General features: G+C 39.3%; 1 protein-coding gene across 2 annotated transcripts in view; it reads right to left on the reverse strand.

The window, feature by feature from the left end:
• The window catches only part of MYPN (myopalladin), a 101,383-nt gene that overhangs the window by 20,545 nt on the left and 61,871 nt on the right, over positions 1–18,967 (reverse strand). For both annotated transcript variants that reach the window (XM_032841909.1, XM_032841917.1), the window contains 2 exons: positions 12,618–13,208; positions 12,131–12,269 (listed from right to left, as the gene is read on the reverse strand). In XM_032841909.1, the coding sequence (XP_032697800.1) occupies positions 12,131–12,269; positions 12,618–13,208 (730 nt within the window). The remainder of the gene's footprint in view (positions 1–12,130; positions 12,270–12,617; positions 13,209–18,967) is intronic.

Consider the following 18,967-nt stretch of genomic DNA (forward strand, 5'->3'; position numbering starts at 1 on the left):
GGGTAAGACCTTCTGTAAACTTGTGACTCTAGTTAACCACAACTTCATAATTTAGGTGAGCTCCATGGAGATGGCATTAGGATGTTCCTGAAATAAAATTTGGAAGCACATGACTGATATACATCTGCCCCCAGTCTTAGGCAGAGTGATTGAATTTAAGGCTCATAAGCTGTATTCTCAAGTTATCAAGTCACATTACTCTTGTCCTTTAGTTATTGTCTTATACATATTATCACCTAAATTTGTGTGGAATTGGAGCTTATGAAACACAGAAATACAGAAATCAGAGGTTCCTTGGTTTCAATTTCTTGAAACCAATTTTAAATCCTCCTCTCTTGGCCACATCTCACACTGGGTAAGCAAAATAAATCCACAGCTCTTTCATGGTAGAAAAAATGATTAATCTCCAGTTAGCTTATTAATTTTTAATCAGATAATTCAAACCAGTTAAAGCAAAAAATTGTTCACGTCTGTTAATTTGAAACCTAGTTTAAAAGTATTAAGAAACCTAGTTTAAAAGTATTAAGACTATTTTCTACATTATAAGAGTTTTTAAAAAGTTAATCATTAAAGCTTCCAACTTTCTATCTATTAGGTTGAATAATATGAAACTGACATTTTTGTAGGTCAAAAGTGTAGAATTTCATAGATTCAATCTAACACTTCACAATGACTATATTTCCCATAAATACAATAAATGTTCTGCCAAGTTTGAAATATTTCTTAGTCTTTCAGTTTAAAAGTCACATGAAGAATATATATTTCTTCTTTCTTGAATTGCGTTTATGATTCTGAATATATATTATTTTTCTTTTTAATACATTTCTTTATTTTCTGGGATATTTAGGAGTAAAACCAATGAGTCATTTTATTCCCCTACCATATGAGGTAGGTATTAAATAGAAGTTTTATTATTTTAAAAATTACATCTAAACAGAATAATTCACATAGTTTTCAAACCTCATACACACATCCTAGGGTTCAGGAAACAGCAGTTTTTGTGAGGGTGGCAGGAGGTCTTAGCCTTTCACAGCTTCTCATCTTATTTCATTTAAGGCCCCAAACTCCTAGTCATTCCATACCAACTCTAGCCATTGTTCTAACAGAGTCCTTGCTCTAAATTAAAGAGTCTTTCCTCACATTTCTCCTATTGCCTGACCTGTAAGGGCTGGTAACTTCCTGGTTAAATACATTGTCAGAGTTATTATAGGGAGAGATAAATTCCCGAAATTCTATTTTGAAAGTATCAAGTAATTTTCCCAAAGAAGTGTTTTGTACATAGTTCTAAGTTATGATTACTCCTAACCTCCAGGAGCACAGTGGGTGATATATACAAGGCTATAAGTGCCTGCCTGAGAATATTAATATCACTTTGTCTCCGTGTATTCCAAACTTGATTTTACCAACTTGGGGTCTGATTTTACAGAATTTATAAATGTTTGAATTGATTTGATCCAAGGAACTACAGAAGCAATATGATGAAAATATGCACACTTTGTTTCACTATAAATGTATGCATATTGGTTATATATTTATTATTTTATCAGTATGACGAATTGGGAGATGATAGAAACAGAACATTCAATGAGTTATTTTAAAAATACTACTGATAACTATGTACTGAGGATACAGTTGCAACCAGATCTTAATTGGAAGCTTTTTTTTAAATTTATTTTTTATTTTTTATTTTTTTTTAAAGATTTTATTTATTTATTTGAGAGAGAGACAGTGAGAGAGAACATGAGCGAGGAGAAGGTCAGAGGGAGAAGCAGACTCCCCATGGAGCTGGGAGCCTGATGTGGGACTTGATCCCGGACTCCGGGACCATGACCTGAGCCGAAGGCAGTCGTCCAACCAACTGAGCCACCCAGGCGTCCCTTTTTTTAAAATTTAAAGATTTTATTTATTTATTTGACACACACACACACACACACACACACACACACAGAGAACGAAGTAGGCAGAGTGGCAGGCAGAGGGAGAGGGAGAGGGAGAAGCAGGCTTCCCACCAAGCAAGGAGCCCTATTTGGGGCTCGATCCCAGGACCCTGGGATCATGACCTGAGACAAAGGCAGATGCCCAACCAACTGAGCCACCCAGGTGCCTCTTAATTGGAAGTTTTTATTGAAGCCCAAGATGGGCTAGGTATCAGAAAACAAGTGAGCTGACAGAAAAACTATTCTTCAGCAATTTCAAAGCAGTTGCTTATGGACAGGGTAGACCATTTAAACCCCCCACCTCTGCCAGAGAAACAAAGGAGTCGGAGGGGAAACGATCCAGTGAGAGGACTTTGGAGAGAGCTATTGTATCTCTGCATCTCCTACCTCCCCCTCTACCCCAAGAATACCTGCCTTCACTTCAAGCTCAGTGAGGGAGATTAAATGGGCCCATTAGGAGCTACAAGCAAGATGGTGGAGGAGTAGGAGACCTAAATACCCTCGGGTCCCAGGAGTTCAGCTAGATAGTTATCAAACCACTCTGAACACCTATAAACTCAACAGACATCAAAGAGAAGAAGAGCAGCAATTGTAGGAACAGAAATGTGACCACTTTCTGGAAGGTAGGATGTGTGGAGAAGTGAATCTGAGGCGATATACTTCCTGTATATAGACTGTGGGGTGGGCGGTTGGCTTGTGGCAAGTGATAGAGCAGCAGAGCACAAAATTGGAAATTTAGAAGTCTCTTCCACTGAGGGACATTGCTCCAGAGGCTAAGGGTGGAGCACTTGCAGGGACAGTGTGGTCTCAGGATCTGCGGTGTCACAAAAAAACCAGGGGTGTTTGAGTGTGGCAGAGCTGCCAGGCATCAGAGTGTGGAAGCTGGCTGTGGAGGTGGAGCTGAGGAGTGGGCTTTTAGCTTGGGGTTACCTTAAACCATGATCTCAGGCACAGTTGGGCCACTGCTCTCCAAACAGGGACCCCACAAGTGACAGATCCCAGGAGACCCCCTTCTTCTCCCTCTGGGAGGAGCGGCACAGGAGCACGCTGCAGGAATCTGCTGGGTTTGGAGACTCAAAATGGGGCCGTGTGCCAGAGATAGAAATGCTTGGTCACAGGCTGGGTGAGCATGGAGTGGGGCCAGAGACCAGGGAGATGGGAGTGATTGACTGCTTTTCTCTGAGAATGCACTGAGGAGTGGGGCCCTGAGCTCTCAGCTCCTATGGGGCTGGAGATTGGGAGGCCACGATTTTCATTCTTATCCTCCAAAGCTCTACAGAAAGTGTTCAGGGAAAAAAAGCTACCAAGAGCAAAACTGAGCAGATTACTTAGCCTGACCCCTGGCAAGGGCAGTGCAATTCCACCTCAGGCAAAGACATTTGAGAATCACTGCAACAGACCCCTCCTCCAGAAGATTAGCAAAAACATCCAGCCAAGACCAAGTTCACTGATCAATGAGAACTGTAAAACTCCAGAGCTAGGGGAATGCAACACATAGAATTCATGGCTCATTTCCTATGATTCTTTAGTTTTTCAAAGTTAAATTTTTAAAATTTTATTTTTTTATTCTATTTTCTTTTAATTTTTCCTCTTTCCTATTTTACCCTTTTTAACTATCTTATCTTGTCAATACCTTTTTAAAAAATCTTTTAAAATTTTCATTGTTATAGTCATATTCCATCCCTTTATTGTATTTAACCTTATTTTTTGTATACATAAAGGTTTTTCTTTCTTTAAAATTTTGGGATACACTTTCTTCTAACAGATCAAAATTTACCCTAAATCTAACACATGGCTTTGTTCTAGTTTCCAGCCTGATCACATTCTTTCCTCTTTTCTTTTTCAACCAACTTCTTATCAATTCCTTTTTTAGAATATTTTTTAATTTTCATTTTTACAGTCATATTCCATTCCTTCATCATGTTTACCCTTATTTTTGTATATATATAAGTTTTTCTTTCTTTAAATTTTTGAAAGGCAGTTTCTTCTAACAGATCAAAATATACCCTAAATCAAGTGTGTGGCTATGTTCTAGTCACCAGTCTAATATATATATATATATATATATATATATATATCATAACGTAACATAGATATATATATATGTTAGACTGGTGACTAGAACATAGCCACACACTTGATTTATATATATATTTCTCCCCCTCTTTCTCCCCCCCCCAGTTTCAGGTCTCTTCCAATTTAGTTAGTATATATTTTTCTGGGGTTATTGATACCCTTTTAGTATGTTGTTCTTTCATTCATCTCTTCTTATCTGGATAAAATGACAAGATGGAAAAACTCACCACACACACACACACACACACACACACACACACAGAACAAGAGGCAGTACCAATGGCTAGGGACCTAATCAATATGGACATCAGTAAGATGTCAGAACTAGAGTTCAGAATGACAATTATCAAGGTGCTAGCTGGGCTTGAAAAAAGCATGGAAGATACAAGAGAATCCCTTTCTGGAGAAATAAAAGAACTAAAATCTAACTAAGTAGAAATCAAAAAAGCTATTAATGAGATGCCATAAAAAATAGAAGCTCTTACTACCAGGATAAATGAGAAAGAAGAGAGAATTAGTTTTATAGAAGACCAAATGATGGAGAATAAAGAAGCTGAGAAAAAGAGAGATAAACAACTACTGGACCACGAAGGAAGAATTTGAGAGATAAGTGATACCATAAGACAAAACAATATTAGAATAATTAGAATCCCAGAAGAAAAAGAAAAAAAGAGGGGGGCAGAAGGTATATTGGAGTGACTTATAGCAGAGAATTTCCCTAATTTGGTAAAGGGAATAAGCATCAAAATCCAGGAGACACAGAGAACTCTCTTCAAAACCATAAAAAAGGTCCATACCCCTTCCTCTAAGAGTAAAACTGACAAGTCTCAGTGACAAAGAGAAAATCCTGAAAGCAGCTTGGGACAAGAGGTCTGTAACATAAAGCAGAAGAAATATTAGATTGGCAGCAGACTTATCCACAGAGACCTGGCAGGCCAGAAAGAACTGGTGTGATATATTCAGAGACTAAACGAGGAAAATATGCAGCCAAGAATACTATATCCAGCTAGGCTATCACTGAAAATAGAAGGAGAGATAAAAAGCTTCTGGGACAAACAAAAACTAAAAGAATTTGAAAACACCAAATGAGCCCTACGGGAAATATTGAAAGGGGTCCTCTAAGCAAAGAGAGAGCCTAAAAGTAACAGACCAGAAAGGAACAGAGACAATATACCGTGACAACCACCTTACAGACAATACAATGGCACTAAATTCCAATCTTTCAATAGTTACCCTGAATGAAAATGGGCTAAATGCCCCAATCAAAAGACACAGTGTATCAGAATGGATAAAAAAAACAAGACCCAGTGATATGCTTGCTGTCTGCAAGAAACTCATTTTAGACCCAAAGACACCTCCAGATTTAAAGTAAGGGAGAGGAAAACCATTTACCATGCTAATGGACATCAAAAGAAAGCTGAGGTGGCAATCCTTACACCAGACAAATTAGATTTAAAGCCAAAGATTATAATAAGAAATGAAAAAGGACACTATATCATACTGAAAGGGTCAGTCCAACAAGAAGATCTAAGAATTTTAAATATCTATGCCTCTAACATGAGAGCAGCCAATTATATAAACCAACTAATAACAAAATCAAAGAAATACATCAATAATAATACAATAATTGTAGGGGACTTTAACACCCCCCCCTCACTGAAACGGACAGATCATCTAAGCAAAAGATCAATAAGGAAATAAAGGCTTTAAATTACACACTGGACCAGTGACTGAATATATCACTCATTCAGAACATTCCATCCCAAAGCAACATTCCATCCCAAAGAACACATTCTTCTCTAGTGTACATGGAACATTCTCCAGAACAGATACATCCTGGGTCACAGATCAGGTCTCAACCAGTACCAAAAGATTGGGATCATTCCCTGCATATTTTCAAACCACAATGCTTTGAAACTAGAACTCAACCACAAGAGGAAGGTTGGAAAGAACTGAAATACATGGAGGCTAAAGAACATCCTACTAAGGAATGAATGGGTCAACCAGAAAATTAAAGAAGAATTGAAAAAATTCATGGAAACAAATGAAAATGAAAACACAACTTTTTAAAATCTTTGGGATGCAGCATAGGTGGCCCTGAGAGGAAAGGGGACCCTCCGACACTGTTGGCAGGAATGCAAGATGGTTCAGCCACTTTGGAAAACAGTATGGAGGTTCCTCAAAAAGTTGAAAATAGAGTTACCCTAAGACCCAGCAATTGCACTACTGTGTATTTACCCTAAAGATACAAATGTAGGGATCCAAAGGGCCATGTGCACCCAAATGTTTATAGCAGCAATGTCCACAATAGTCAAACTATGGAAAGAACCTAGATGTCCATCAACAGATGAATGGATAAAGAAGATATCTGTAAAATGGAATATTATGCAGCCATCAAAAATGAAATCTTACCATTTGCAATGATGTGGATGGAACTAGAGACTATTATGCTGAGCTAAATAAGTCAATCAGAGAAAGACAATTATCATATGATCTCTCTGATATGAGGGATTTGAGAGGCAGGGCTGGTGGTCATGGGGGATAGGGAGGAAAAAAACGAAACAAGGTGGGATCAGGAGGGAGACAGACCATAAGAAATTCTTAATCTCCAGAAACAAACTGAGGGTTACTGGGTGTGGCAGGAGAGGGATAGGGTGGCTGGGTTATGGACACTGGGGAGAGTACATTCTATGGTGAGTGCTGTGAATTGTGTAAGACTGATGATTCACCTGTACCCCTGAAGCAAATAATACATTATATGTTAATAAAATAAAAATAAAAATAAAAAAATAAATGGACCCAATAGGAGAGCTTGTTTCGTTTTCTACAGTGGGTTAGGTTCTGATTCCTGCCTAAAAAAGCTAGAGTGAGGAGTGAGGCAGCTTCTTGTCAGTGGGAAAGCTAAAGACTACTTTGACTAGCATTCACTTCTGCATTGTGTCAGGGTGGAGGACCTGTGATGGGTCCCGTCATGCACACTTAGGCCCCATACAAGACAAAGCCATTGTGGTGTCAGCTTTCGTCTCTCCATGGCTGGGAAAGGGAGTGAGAAACAGCAGTTAGTAAAGTGGGGGAAGAGGGAGCAAAAAAGAGAGCAGCTGGCCATACTTCCCTCCCTGGCTTTAGGTTCACCACTTGTAACAGTCCCTGTGGTATAGGGTATAGATAGGGGTGTTTGTGTGTGGGATCTTTTTTTTTTTTTTAAAGGTTTTATTTATGTGTTTGACAGAGTGAGAGAGATCACAGAGCAGCAGGCAAAGAGAGTGGGGAAGCAGGCTCCCCGCCCAGCAAAGAGCCCGATGCAGGGCTCGATCCCAGGACCCTGAGATCATGACCTGAGCTGAAGGCAGAGGCTTTAACTCACTGAGCCACCCAGGCACCCCTGGGATCTTATTTTTGAATAAGGGTTGGAGTGTTGGTTACTACAAGGACTGGAAATTTTGTACTACTGGATCAAAACTATATTTTGCAACAAAGTTACCATAAAACCTTAAATGAACTAAATGTGACCAAAACTATTTTGAGATTGCCTTATATTTGAGATTGCCAGGAGCAGGAAAAGAAATAGTCCCGTGGAATAAATTCAAAGGGATATCGGCAGAAAAAATTTTCTTTTAAGACATATTTGTTTAAGGTACTAGGTATACAATGTATAAACTTCAAATAAGCAACTGTAGATCAAGGAATTTCCATGAAAGATTTCATAAAATATCTGGGAAATTGGAAACAGGAATGAGGAAACCATAAAGTTGTGTGCCAGGGGTATGTGGTTTGTTGCTAAAGCACTGAATCTTTACTTCTGAGCTGTTACCAAAGATGCATACCATCCCCAAAGCAGGAATTGATGTCTTTGCAACTAAGAGTTGGTTATCCCATGGCCCGAATACACATAAATCAAGATTATCATTCCAAGTTATGACTGATGGAACTCAGACTTTGTAAAGAAAATTGCAAAAAAAAAAAAAGCAGTGTGTTTAACCTAAATTTAGGTGCTTTCTGTACTGTTCTGCACAAAGTTTGAACTACTGATCCACTGTTGGTAGACACAGGCTTTGAATTTCCAGCACTGGATTTATGTTGCATTCTCCATTTCCCCTTGCCTCAACCTGTTGTGAGTAAAAGCAGCAGTTTCTGCATTAGCTGCTTATAAGTAATGTTTGTGCTCAAAGGAGAGAATGTTTTTCTGTGTGAAGCTGACATTCGGTTAGCACCAGAGTTTTGCTTAATTTCAGTGTTTTCTTCTTTTAAATCTATTGATCGAAATGGATTATTGTCATATGGTAGTATCCACAATTAGGCATAATCAGAATCTATATAGTCAAGTGAGGTATTTTCCATAGATAGGCCACAAATCCAAAATTTTCTATTTGGGCAAAAGTTTCACTATCTTATCTGAAACTAATATAAATCCCATAGCCGTGTGCTAATTCAGCAAATATTTACTGAGTACTTATGCTGTGCCAGACACAACAGGGGTGCAGCGATGATTAAGACATCCACCAATCCGAGGTCTCAGGGAGATTGTGATTGGTGCATCCTGGTTGGGTCTACGGCAGATGACATAGGGACACTTCACTATCCCAAGGTTCTACTATGCTCAAGAGAAGCAAAATAAGGTCATTGGCTGGGTGGAGTTCTTATTAGAAAAGGAATGGATGGCAAGACTCACAAAATAGGATTTTCATAAAAGTTCATAGTAAGAGATGAAAGAGGTAAGCTTTAGATAGAAGAAAAAAACTCAACAGCTTCGAGAAGATTAGAGGAACAAAAAGTATAGCAATAATTAGGTGCATATTTTTTTCTTTTGTCATGCATGACAGTATCTGGGAACCACAGACAGTTTTAAAGAAGAATTAATTTGAAAAAGTATGTTGGGGGAAGGAGCAGGAATAAAGAGATGGGAAGGTTTCCAGAGAAATGAGGTCAAGGAGGAAAGCTGAAATAAGACGGTGTGTGTGTGTGGGTGTGCACGCGCACGTGTAGAAATTAACAGTACCAAATATTTAGTGGGTGCAGAAAATCATGTTAACTCATGTGTGAATTAAAATCATTGGTCATGCAACTATCATATGATCTCCCTGATATGAGGAAGTGGAGATGCAACGTGGGGGGTTTGGGAGGTAGGAAATGAATAAGTGAAACAAGATGGGATCGGGAGGGAAACAAACTATAAGAGACTCTTAATCTCACAAAACAAGCTGAGGGTTGCCGGAGGGAGGGAGAGGGTGGTGGGGTTATGGACATTGGGGAGGATATGTGCTATGGTGAGTGCTGTGAAGTGTGTAAACCTGGCGATTCACAGACCTGTACCCCTGGGGCTAATAATACATTATATGTTAATAAAAAAATTACTTAAAAACAATCATTCATCATGAAAAGTTCATTATTACATTTTGTGATCCTGGGTTCCTTTGACCTTTCAGATTCACATTACTGTCCTTAAACATTTACGTTTTTTGATCCACCGAAATTCCACTGGTGGTGAATGATACCCTTCAAAATAAGAAATGATACAGCCTAAAATCTAGAGGCTGGGCACCTCTCTTAGCTTGTCCCTAACTCAAAGAAACTTCACTGTCAGTTTAGAAAGCTAACCATTTTAATAAATATGAACATCTGAAAAGATGATACCTTTGTGTCACACAATGTTCTAAGAATCAATAAGCAAATGTTAATTGCTACTTAGAAATGTTTTATAAAATGAGTTAGAAGGTAAATGCTGAAATACTACAATAGGGAAATGCAAAGTGGTAGATATGTCAAAGAAAACCCATTTTCTAAAACATTAACTTAGGAGTTTGCGTTCTGGGGAGGAAACTATCTATAGTCAATATTCATTGTTCAAGGACTTCTGATTTATTTTCATGCTCAACATAATTGGATAGGGCTAGACCACACACATGTTCTAAGAGGTTGCTATTCTTCATTGGCTAGGAATAAGATAGGGCCAAAGAGTCCAGCTTTTGGACTTACAAGTTTTCAAAACAAAATAAAAACAAAAACAAATGTATATTGTCAGAAGAAATAATTTGCTTCCCCTTCCTATGGGCATCCTAATATAGGAATAAGAAAACTGATCATTTTGATTCGTGTGTCCCCAGTCTGCAGATATAGATGACTATCAACAGGCAAGTGTTTCTTTATGATTGCTTTTCTACTTTCCCAAGCAAATTTTCTTCTTTAGGCCACAATACATTTTAGACAGTTCTTTACAACATCTTCACTATCATCTCCTAAGTCAACAATGATGAGGCAGTATTATAATGTGGTCATCATTTTATTCCTTAAAACTTAAACAGTATCAGCATCTACCAACCTAATGCAAATTTTCCATCTTAGATCCTTAGTTTCCTGAATTGCATTTATGCAATTTATTTATGCAGCTTGGTTTTCTCACCCATGGCATAGAACTTAGTCTAGAATCAATTCTGTAAGTAAACTACCATAGCGATTCCCAGAATAATGATTCTCAGGGGAACACTGATGCACGTCACAGATATTCAAATGGAGAGGATTGGGATGCTTTTTGAAACTACTCCTAGTCCCTGCTATTGGCCCTGGAGTTAATAATGAGCTCTATCAGGTTTAGGACACTCAATTCATAGAAGTTCATGTTCACATATACTCACATTTCAGTATTTCAGGAGACAAACCCTACTTTGCCATGAACTGGGCAGGGGATTAGCATGGATCTACCTACAGAGTAACTATGAAAGTAACATCACACGGCTTGTGTGCTAACCTGGTATTATTTTTACAGGGTTCCCAATTGCTTCCTCTCTGAGTTGCAAAAGACATCGGCTGATTACAGCTCTGACTTCAGTGATATTTAGAAGGATTAACAACCACAATTGTGATGACAATATTATAGGAAAGCAAATCTGCATCAGACAGAGCAACATTTATGGCAGCTTAAAGGTAATTGTCATAAAACTGAAAAAGGCTGCACCGTTTTAAGGAACATGTGAAGTGTCCTGGGGACTAGGGCTCTAGTTCTAGTTCTACCACTGACAGTTTGACAACTGTGCCCCCTGTTTCTCGATCTAGAAGAAGGAAGGGAGAAAAATAGTTGCCTTGGCATTTATCTCCCAGAAACATACCTAGTTTGGTGAAATAATACATGAAAAGTGTACTCAATTATAACAAGCCTAAGTGTTCTTCTTCAGTTCAAGCAGCACATTTTCAAAAGAACCTACTTAGTAAAAATTGCCCAACATATCGCACAATTGTAAAATACTGTATATCCATGGCTCCACTGGAGGTTAAAGATAGAAACAAAGGAAAATAGCATATGGTCAGGGAAATCTGGAGCCTTGTTTCCAGGGATCACTTACGCCACAAATTCCACAATATTTGGCATACAGTTTTGCCTGAAATCTTATGTTATGTTTCAAAATAGATTTTTATCAGTTCCCACCTTGGGAAATTAACCAAGAGTTAGGTTATTAAAATGTAAACCTACATTTAAAAAATAACCACATTATGAAATGCAAAAATAAATGGCCCAAATAACAAAATACTCAGTCTATTTTTCTTTTATTTGATGCTTCACCTATGGCTTTCCTTTTTCTCCTTCAGTGTGAGAACTTACTAGAAAGCAAGGAGTTGTATGGGTTGAACCACAGGATATTGCCTATTGATGGCTATTTCACATGATTCAAGCTATTGTAAAGAGTGAGAGGAACTGGTGAACAGACCTCTAGCACAATAGACTGTAGGAGACAGATAAAGGACAACGTGGCATCCCAGCGTTCCTTAAAGTCTAGATCTTCTCATATATTGCAATATTTCAAAGATGCGATGGTATTTGCCTATACTGAGTTGAGGATTGCTGGGATGTCCAGCAAACTAGCTAGTCCTTCTCTTTCTTTAACATATTCTATTCTGTGTAAACGCATATAAATAGTTAAACTGATTAACTACCAAGGTAATCAAGAACTGTAGATCCATGTGGATGAGTTTCCCATATGACCCTCGGTTAATCTGTGTTCTAATTTCTACGAGTGCAGGGTCAGGCTCACTGAGGTCTGCTGACCTGACCATCCAAGGACTAAGTTAAGTGAAATGATATTTCTTATCATGAAATTCCAAAAAACCATTGTGTGCAACAATCTTACCTGCTGGTTTGATCTGGCATCACTGAAATTCATTTTTTTCCCCAAGTCTTGAATGACCGCATTCTTAGTTTCACGAACGTAATCATCATTCACCGGTTGGGGAGACTTTGTGTTTTTCTTCATTAGTCCCTGGGATGGCCTGTAAAATAAATTCACACCTGATACACCCATGAGAAACCCTTGCCAGTGTCTGAAAGCCTAGAAATCGGAGTGGCTGAAATGGCGGTTAGACAGTAGGAGTCACCAGGCACTTAGGGAGGTCAGCTCGGGTACCAAAGTTGAGCACTGCACAGAGACTCTGTGTCTGTAGAGGTGTTTTCAATATTTAAATTATTAAACCTGTAAGGTGTTCAATATCCATTTAGTGCCTCAGAGATAGGATTATCTGGGAACCCACTAAATGAGAGTCCTGTCCCAGACCAAGCTACTCCATGTATGTCCTTTCTTAAGTGACATCTTTTACTCAAGAAATGTAAATGACACTTACACAGATGGTGCACTTCTGGGCAGCCCCATGGCATTGGTGGGAGGGATGGCAGGGAGAGAAGGCAGAACAGAGCTGAGGAAAGCCACTGGGTTCTGAATCCGGCTGGTGGGAGAGACAGGAGCTGGGGAAACACAGCGGGGCTGAAACTGGTTCCCACTGGAGATGGCAAACGTGAGTGGCGCTGGTGCTGGCTCTACTGGAGCTAGAGGGGGTGGCTCATTTGGGACGGAAACTCCTCCTAGAGATTTGTTTGGCACGGAGGGCTGAGAAACCAAGAGGCTCTCTTTGCTTACTGTCCTCTGAATGGTTTGAGGAGCGCTGCTCAGGGTGAACACTGGCGAGCTGGAAGGGGACACAGTTGCTGTGGTGGTGTTTGGAGAGGGGAAGAAATGCTTTGGCCGAGCCAAGCTGAATGTCTGTGATGAAGGAGCCTTCACCTGCTTGCTGGGCATCGTCACCGCCGGGGAAGCAGTGGAGTTCAAAACACTCATGTTGAAAGGAAACTCCTTAGGAGAGGAAGGAGATGGGTTTTGCAGCTGCTGTTGTTCCAGTAGGACTTGGTTGTGAAGCTGTTGTAGCTGACTGGAATCACTGTACCAAAGACGGGGAGAGAGAAGGGAAATCTGTCACTATCAGCCTCACCCATCAGAAAACATCGCGACAGTCTATTTACAGTTCTATGCTTATTCAGAACACACAACCAGAGTTGTCAGAAATGAGCTAATCAATTCCTCGTGAACGGTTTCTCTTTCCTAAATCTGTTTTATCGTCGGCAAGAAGGGGAAAAGCCACCACAATGCAAGGCATCGCTCACATTGTATTCTTTGTGTGGTGACCTTGAAACACAGCAGCACAATTTTAGAATGTTTATAAATTAGAAAGAAGAAATAGAAACAACGGTCCTCTGTTGGGAATGCCCAAAGTTCTGACTGGAGCAGACCGTATCTCAGCTTTGGGATAGAAAGCGGTGAGCTACGTATTGCTGTAAGGAACTGAATGCATTGTATGCTTCATTTTGCCTCAGTTTAAAACCTTAAGAAAGCCACTGGATGTGTCTTTGTGTTTCTCATCCCCTCTTGACAACAAACGTTATAGATAAGGTGACCACATGTCTCAATACATTTTGGGCAGTCTTGGTTTATGACTGCTTTCCTGGTGCTTTTTTTACTCTCAAAAATGTCATGATTTGAATGGTAGATTATATGGCCATCCAAATTAGAAACATTGCCTTAGACTTTTCTTGTTCCTAAGAGGAGAAGAAGATCAAACAGAAAATACTTTCTTCTTTTGTAGGAAACTGAATCACAGAAGCATTATATGATTTGCCCACAGTCTATTTATCTTAACAAAATGGCTAGTTATTTTTTTTTAAAGATTTATTTATTTGAGAGAGAGAGAGAGAGAGAGAGAGCAAGCGAGCATGGGGGGAGAGGCAGAGGGAGAAGGTAAGAGGGAGAGAAACAGATTCTACTAAGCACAGAGCGAGCCCAATGAGGGGGTCAATCCCGTGACCCCAAGATCTTGACCTCAGCCAAAATCAAGAGTTGGATGCTCAACTGACTGAGCCACCCAGGTGCCCCCAGTTATTTTTTTAAAAAGGTTTTATTTATTTATTTGACACACAGAGAGAGAGAGAGAGAGAGATAGCAAGAGAGGGAACACAAGCTGGGGGAGTAGGAGAGGGAGAAGCAGACTTCCTGCTGAGCAGGGAGCCCAAGGTGGGGCCTGATCCCAGGACCCTGGGATCATGACCTGAGCCGAAGGCAGATACTTAAGGACTGAGCCACCCAATGCCCCTATTTTTTAAGAAAGAAAATGGAAAATGAAAATCTGTAAAAATCTTATGCGCATAAAGTTGTAAGGGCTGCTGAACATTGCTATTTAGAAGAATCTACTCTCAAATGAGTAACTACAGGAAGATCCACAAGGAAGACTGTGGTGTTTCAAATCTGCCATGGTTTTATGTTCTTTGGAAACATAGGTTGCTTCTGGAACATAGAAGGTGATCTGCTGAACATGAGAGCTATTAAAAATGAAATGTTCAGTATTTTCATAGCATTAGGAAAGTCAACACCAATGGTAATAAAGTTGAACCAGGAGGTTCTCCAAACCTTGATTTTTCTTAATTCTGGGAGTTTAAGACCTTTCTCCTTCCTTTCATTAACATTTCTTATTTTTTAAGAATTTATTTTTAATTTATTCATTTTACAGACAGAGATCACAAGTAGGCAGAGAGGCACTCAGAGAGAGAGAGAGAGAGGAAAGCAGGCTCCTTGCGGAGCAGAGAGCCCCACGTGGGGCTCGATCCCAGGACCCTGAGATCATGACCTGAGCCAAAGGCAGAGGCTTTACCCCACTGAGCCACCCAGGTGCCCCTCATTAACATTTCTGATTACAATATATGGAAAAGTAACTTCACAAAATAGAGCCCCGTATGTTGACATATAGCTATATAATATGCAATCCTTCCTTGTTTGTCGATAAAAATTCTTGTTTTGACTTAAACTAAGAATTCAGAAGCATTAACCACTTGGTACAGTAACTTTCTTCTCTTTCTACTTTTTAGAAGTATTTAAGCTTAGAGAATAAAGTAATATAGTTACAGATTAATTAAACCTTTTAGTTTCATCATGGATGAAAGATTCAGGAATCAAGAGAAGCAGAAATATCTTTGTTAGGTTATCCTTAGTAAAATATAAAATATATACAATTAATATTGTTTCTGTTAGTGTTAACTTTCCCAATGGTATGAAAATACAAAAATCTTTAGATTTTTTAATGGATTTCATATTTGTCAGGTCACATTCTGTGGTTCCCATAGCCTGAAGACAATGCTGTATGGTTTTCAGGACATCTCTGTACAGAGTAGTCTACACAAATTTTAGTCTTATGATTTTCCAGAATCCTTTTCTCGTGGCTACAGAAAGAGAAAAAGTAGTATATGACAAGTAAGTAATCTCAGAAAGATAAGAATGATCGAAAGGGGCAGGAAGTCATTTGGTACTGATTGAGTCTTATTTTCCTTTAGTTCCCATTGAATAAAAACTATCTTTTTATTTTAAGTAAGATTTCCAACGGCATGTCAGTCCTTATCATTTAATGCAGTGTATCAGATTAGAGAGGGTCACAAACCTTAAACATAATGATATGTGAGATAGAGTGTCAAATTGTTTTGCTTATCTAAGATTCTGAAAGAATTCATTTGAGAATAATGTCTCTTTTTGTTTGAACAAGATTGGTTTTTGTTTGTTTGCTTGTTTCTCATTTCATTAATCTTTTCTCACAAGGGATTTAAAACAGCAGTTTGGATTGGCTTATTCATTACATCAGTTGCCAATGCCATTATTTGACGAACTTTTATTAAATCTTCTGTGTTAACTTTGCTAGGCACTGTAGGAGAGATATACATGTCTGAGATAGCACAAGCTATTCAGGGCTCCAAAATCTTACTATACATACATACAACATAAATAACCACTGGTTATTTAGGAGAACACGTGGAACTTACTTGCTGCTTTAATAATGAAGGTACAAAGAACAATGAAAGAATAAAGGAAGGGAAAATTACAAAGGCATTCTAGTTCTAAAATCCCGGGTAACATCTCTAAAACAAAGTAACAGCCCGTCTTAAATTGCTACAAGCTCAGCTGCTCTTTTCTTGTTGCCATGAGGATTTCTGAAGTCAGCTCTGTATCCAAGCTTTCTTTCTTTTTTTTTTTTTTTAAGATTTTTTTATTTATTCATTTGACAGAGAGAGAGATCGCAAGTAGGCAGAGAGGCAGGCAGAGAGAGAGGGGAGGAAGCAGGCCCCCTGCGGAGCAGAGAGCCCGATGCGGGGCTCGATCCCGGGACCCTGGGACCATGACCTGAGCTGAAGGCAGAGGCTTTAACCCACTGAGCCACCCAGGTGCCCCTCCAAGCTTTCTTTTATCAGCTTTCAAGCTGACACCAAGCTTTCTTTTACCCAGGCAGATTTATCAGCTCTCTTGAGTTACCTGAGTATATCTTCTCTTTTGCCACAACACATAATTTAACCATGATGCTCAAGAATATGGTTTCTGCAGACAAACAGACTTAGGTCCTCATCCTGGCTCTGCCACTCATTCATTGTCTGTGCGGCTTTGGATAGTTTCTAGACCTTTTCTGACCCTGATAGCCTCACAAATAAAATAAGAATAAGTACACTCTCAACATTGTTGTGAGAATTGATCAAATCACCGAAAACATATAAGTGCTCAATAACTGGTGGCTTTTTATTTTTTAGTTTGTGAACCACAAATGTCCGTTTCAAGATTTATAAGAATGAAAATTGAGAGTATCAGAATAATAAAGATGCTTCTTTTTGTTTCTGGGGAACAAAGCAATCTCTTAGGGATTTTAGATGAAAAAGCTTAGTGACAAAAACAACAAAACAAACTTGGGGTAGTGTATCAAGTCCTTTTGAAAGCTGTTTTGGCAACACAAATTTTGGGCAGTGTGTGCTGGAGCCAGTTCTCGATTGCTCTGGAGAGCAGATTGTGCACATCTCATTCCAATTACCAGTTCAATGACCTTTCTTTAGTAGCTTGAAATAGAACACGGTGGAAGAAAATTGGCAAATGCTACAAATCAGGGCTTCCCTGTCTTTATCCGTTTTTAAAACACCTGCTAGCACATCACTAATTAGAATAACAAATTCTGAGTAAATATGTCTCTGCAATTGGCTTCTAGCCGTGGTTTTAGCAGTGGCTACCATGCTGGCTACACATTAGAATCACTCACAGAGCATAAAAGACAGACAAACCTCAATGATTTAGGCACCATTGCCCAGAGTCCAGCAGCCCGGGAAAAGATCCAGGCCTAGTTATTATTCTTTTTAAAAGTAGGTCAGTGGTTCTTAAACTTTAGTGAGCCTCAGAAGCCTCTGGAGGGCTTATTGAAACCCAGATTTTGCCCTCCCCGCCCCCGACCCCCAGCTTCTGCTTCAAGTCTGGAGTGGAACCTGAGAATCTGCATTTTCTATCAAGCTCCCGGGTGATGCCAGTACCGTGAATAGCAAGGCTCAAGGTGGCTTTTGCATGCATCTGGGACTGAGAACCACTGCTCTAAAGAAACACTTGTCCCCAAAACCTAGGCTTTCCCAGTATATGCCGATTTTTGTCTGACATTTTCCCCACTTTAAATGTTAATTATTGTGTTCCCCTGGGTGTGGAGGGGTGTGTGTATGGGGTGGGGCAGAATGATAAATCGTAGTAACCCAGACTTTCCAACTTTAGACCAGTAGTTTCCAAACTGGATGAATATTAAAATATCTGTGGAGGGAATCCGATTCAGTTGGGATAGAAGACATAAATATTTTTTAAAGGCTCTACCTTTCATTAGAGAGTGTAGCCAGATGAAGAATCTCTGCTCTAGACAGCTTGAATTCAAATTGAAAATCTCAAAAAGTCTGAATTATCCAGGCTTTGATGATACAATGTTTAAAAATGACAGTTTTTGTTTCTGTTGCAGTTTTAAGATCTGTAAGGATTATGTCTATTTTCCATGTGAGTGGCAAGTTGAGAGAATAAGCAGAAAATTGTGCCCTCAAGAAGATTATTCAGAGAGTCAATATATTGTAATGCAAAACCTAGAAGATTAAAAACAATGAGGTCAAAACCAGTAAGAAAAGGCTGTTAGAGGGACGCCTGGGTGGCTCAGTGGGTTAAAGCCTCTGCCTTCAGCTTGGGTCATGATCCCAGAGTCCTGGGATCAAGCCCCGCGTCGGGCTCTCTGCTTGGCAGAGAGCCTGCTTCCCTTCCTCTCTCTCTGCCTACTTGTGCTCTCTGTCTGTCAAATAAATAAATAAAATCTTAAAAAAAAAAAAAAAAAGGAAAAGGCTGTTAGACATATGGGTTCACAAAGGACTGCTGTGTGTGTTGTGTGTGTGTGCATGTGCACACATACATATATGTTTATCCCTCTACTAATACAACCTATAGACACAATTAAGAGAAAACTTAAGGAAGGCAAAAGAGATTAAAGAATTATATAGCACTGAGGGCTGGATTTGTAGAGCGTGTCACTGGGTAGTTTAATAACAAAAAATTATATTCATTGAAAGTCTGATGTGGCGGATGCTGCTGGGCTGACTGCTTAATTCTTCCCTTTGTGAAAGAACTTAATTTTATTCATGGAGGCAATATCTGCAGCCAAAGACTACACTTCCTAGTCTCCTTTGCAGTTACTATACCGTGTGACTAAGTTCTGGCTGATGAGGTATAAACACAAGATTTTTGGGTAAGACCCAAGAAGGCTCCTTAAAAGGAGTCGGACATCAGGCCTTCCACCTATTTGCCTGTCCAGCAGCTTGAAATCAGACATGATGACTA

This window comes from Lontra canadensis, unplaced genomic scaffold (genome assembly GCF_010015895.1).
Source record: "Lontra canadensis isolate GAN:19392208 unplaced genomic scaffold, GSC_riverotter_1.0 scaffold3, whole genome shotgun sequence".
Lineage (NCBI taxonomy): Eukaryota > Metazoa > Chordata > Mammalia > Carnivora > Mustelidae > Lontra > Lontra canadensis.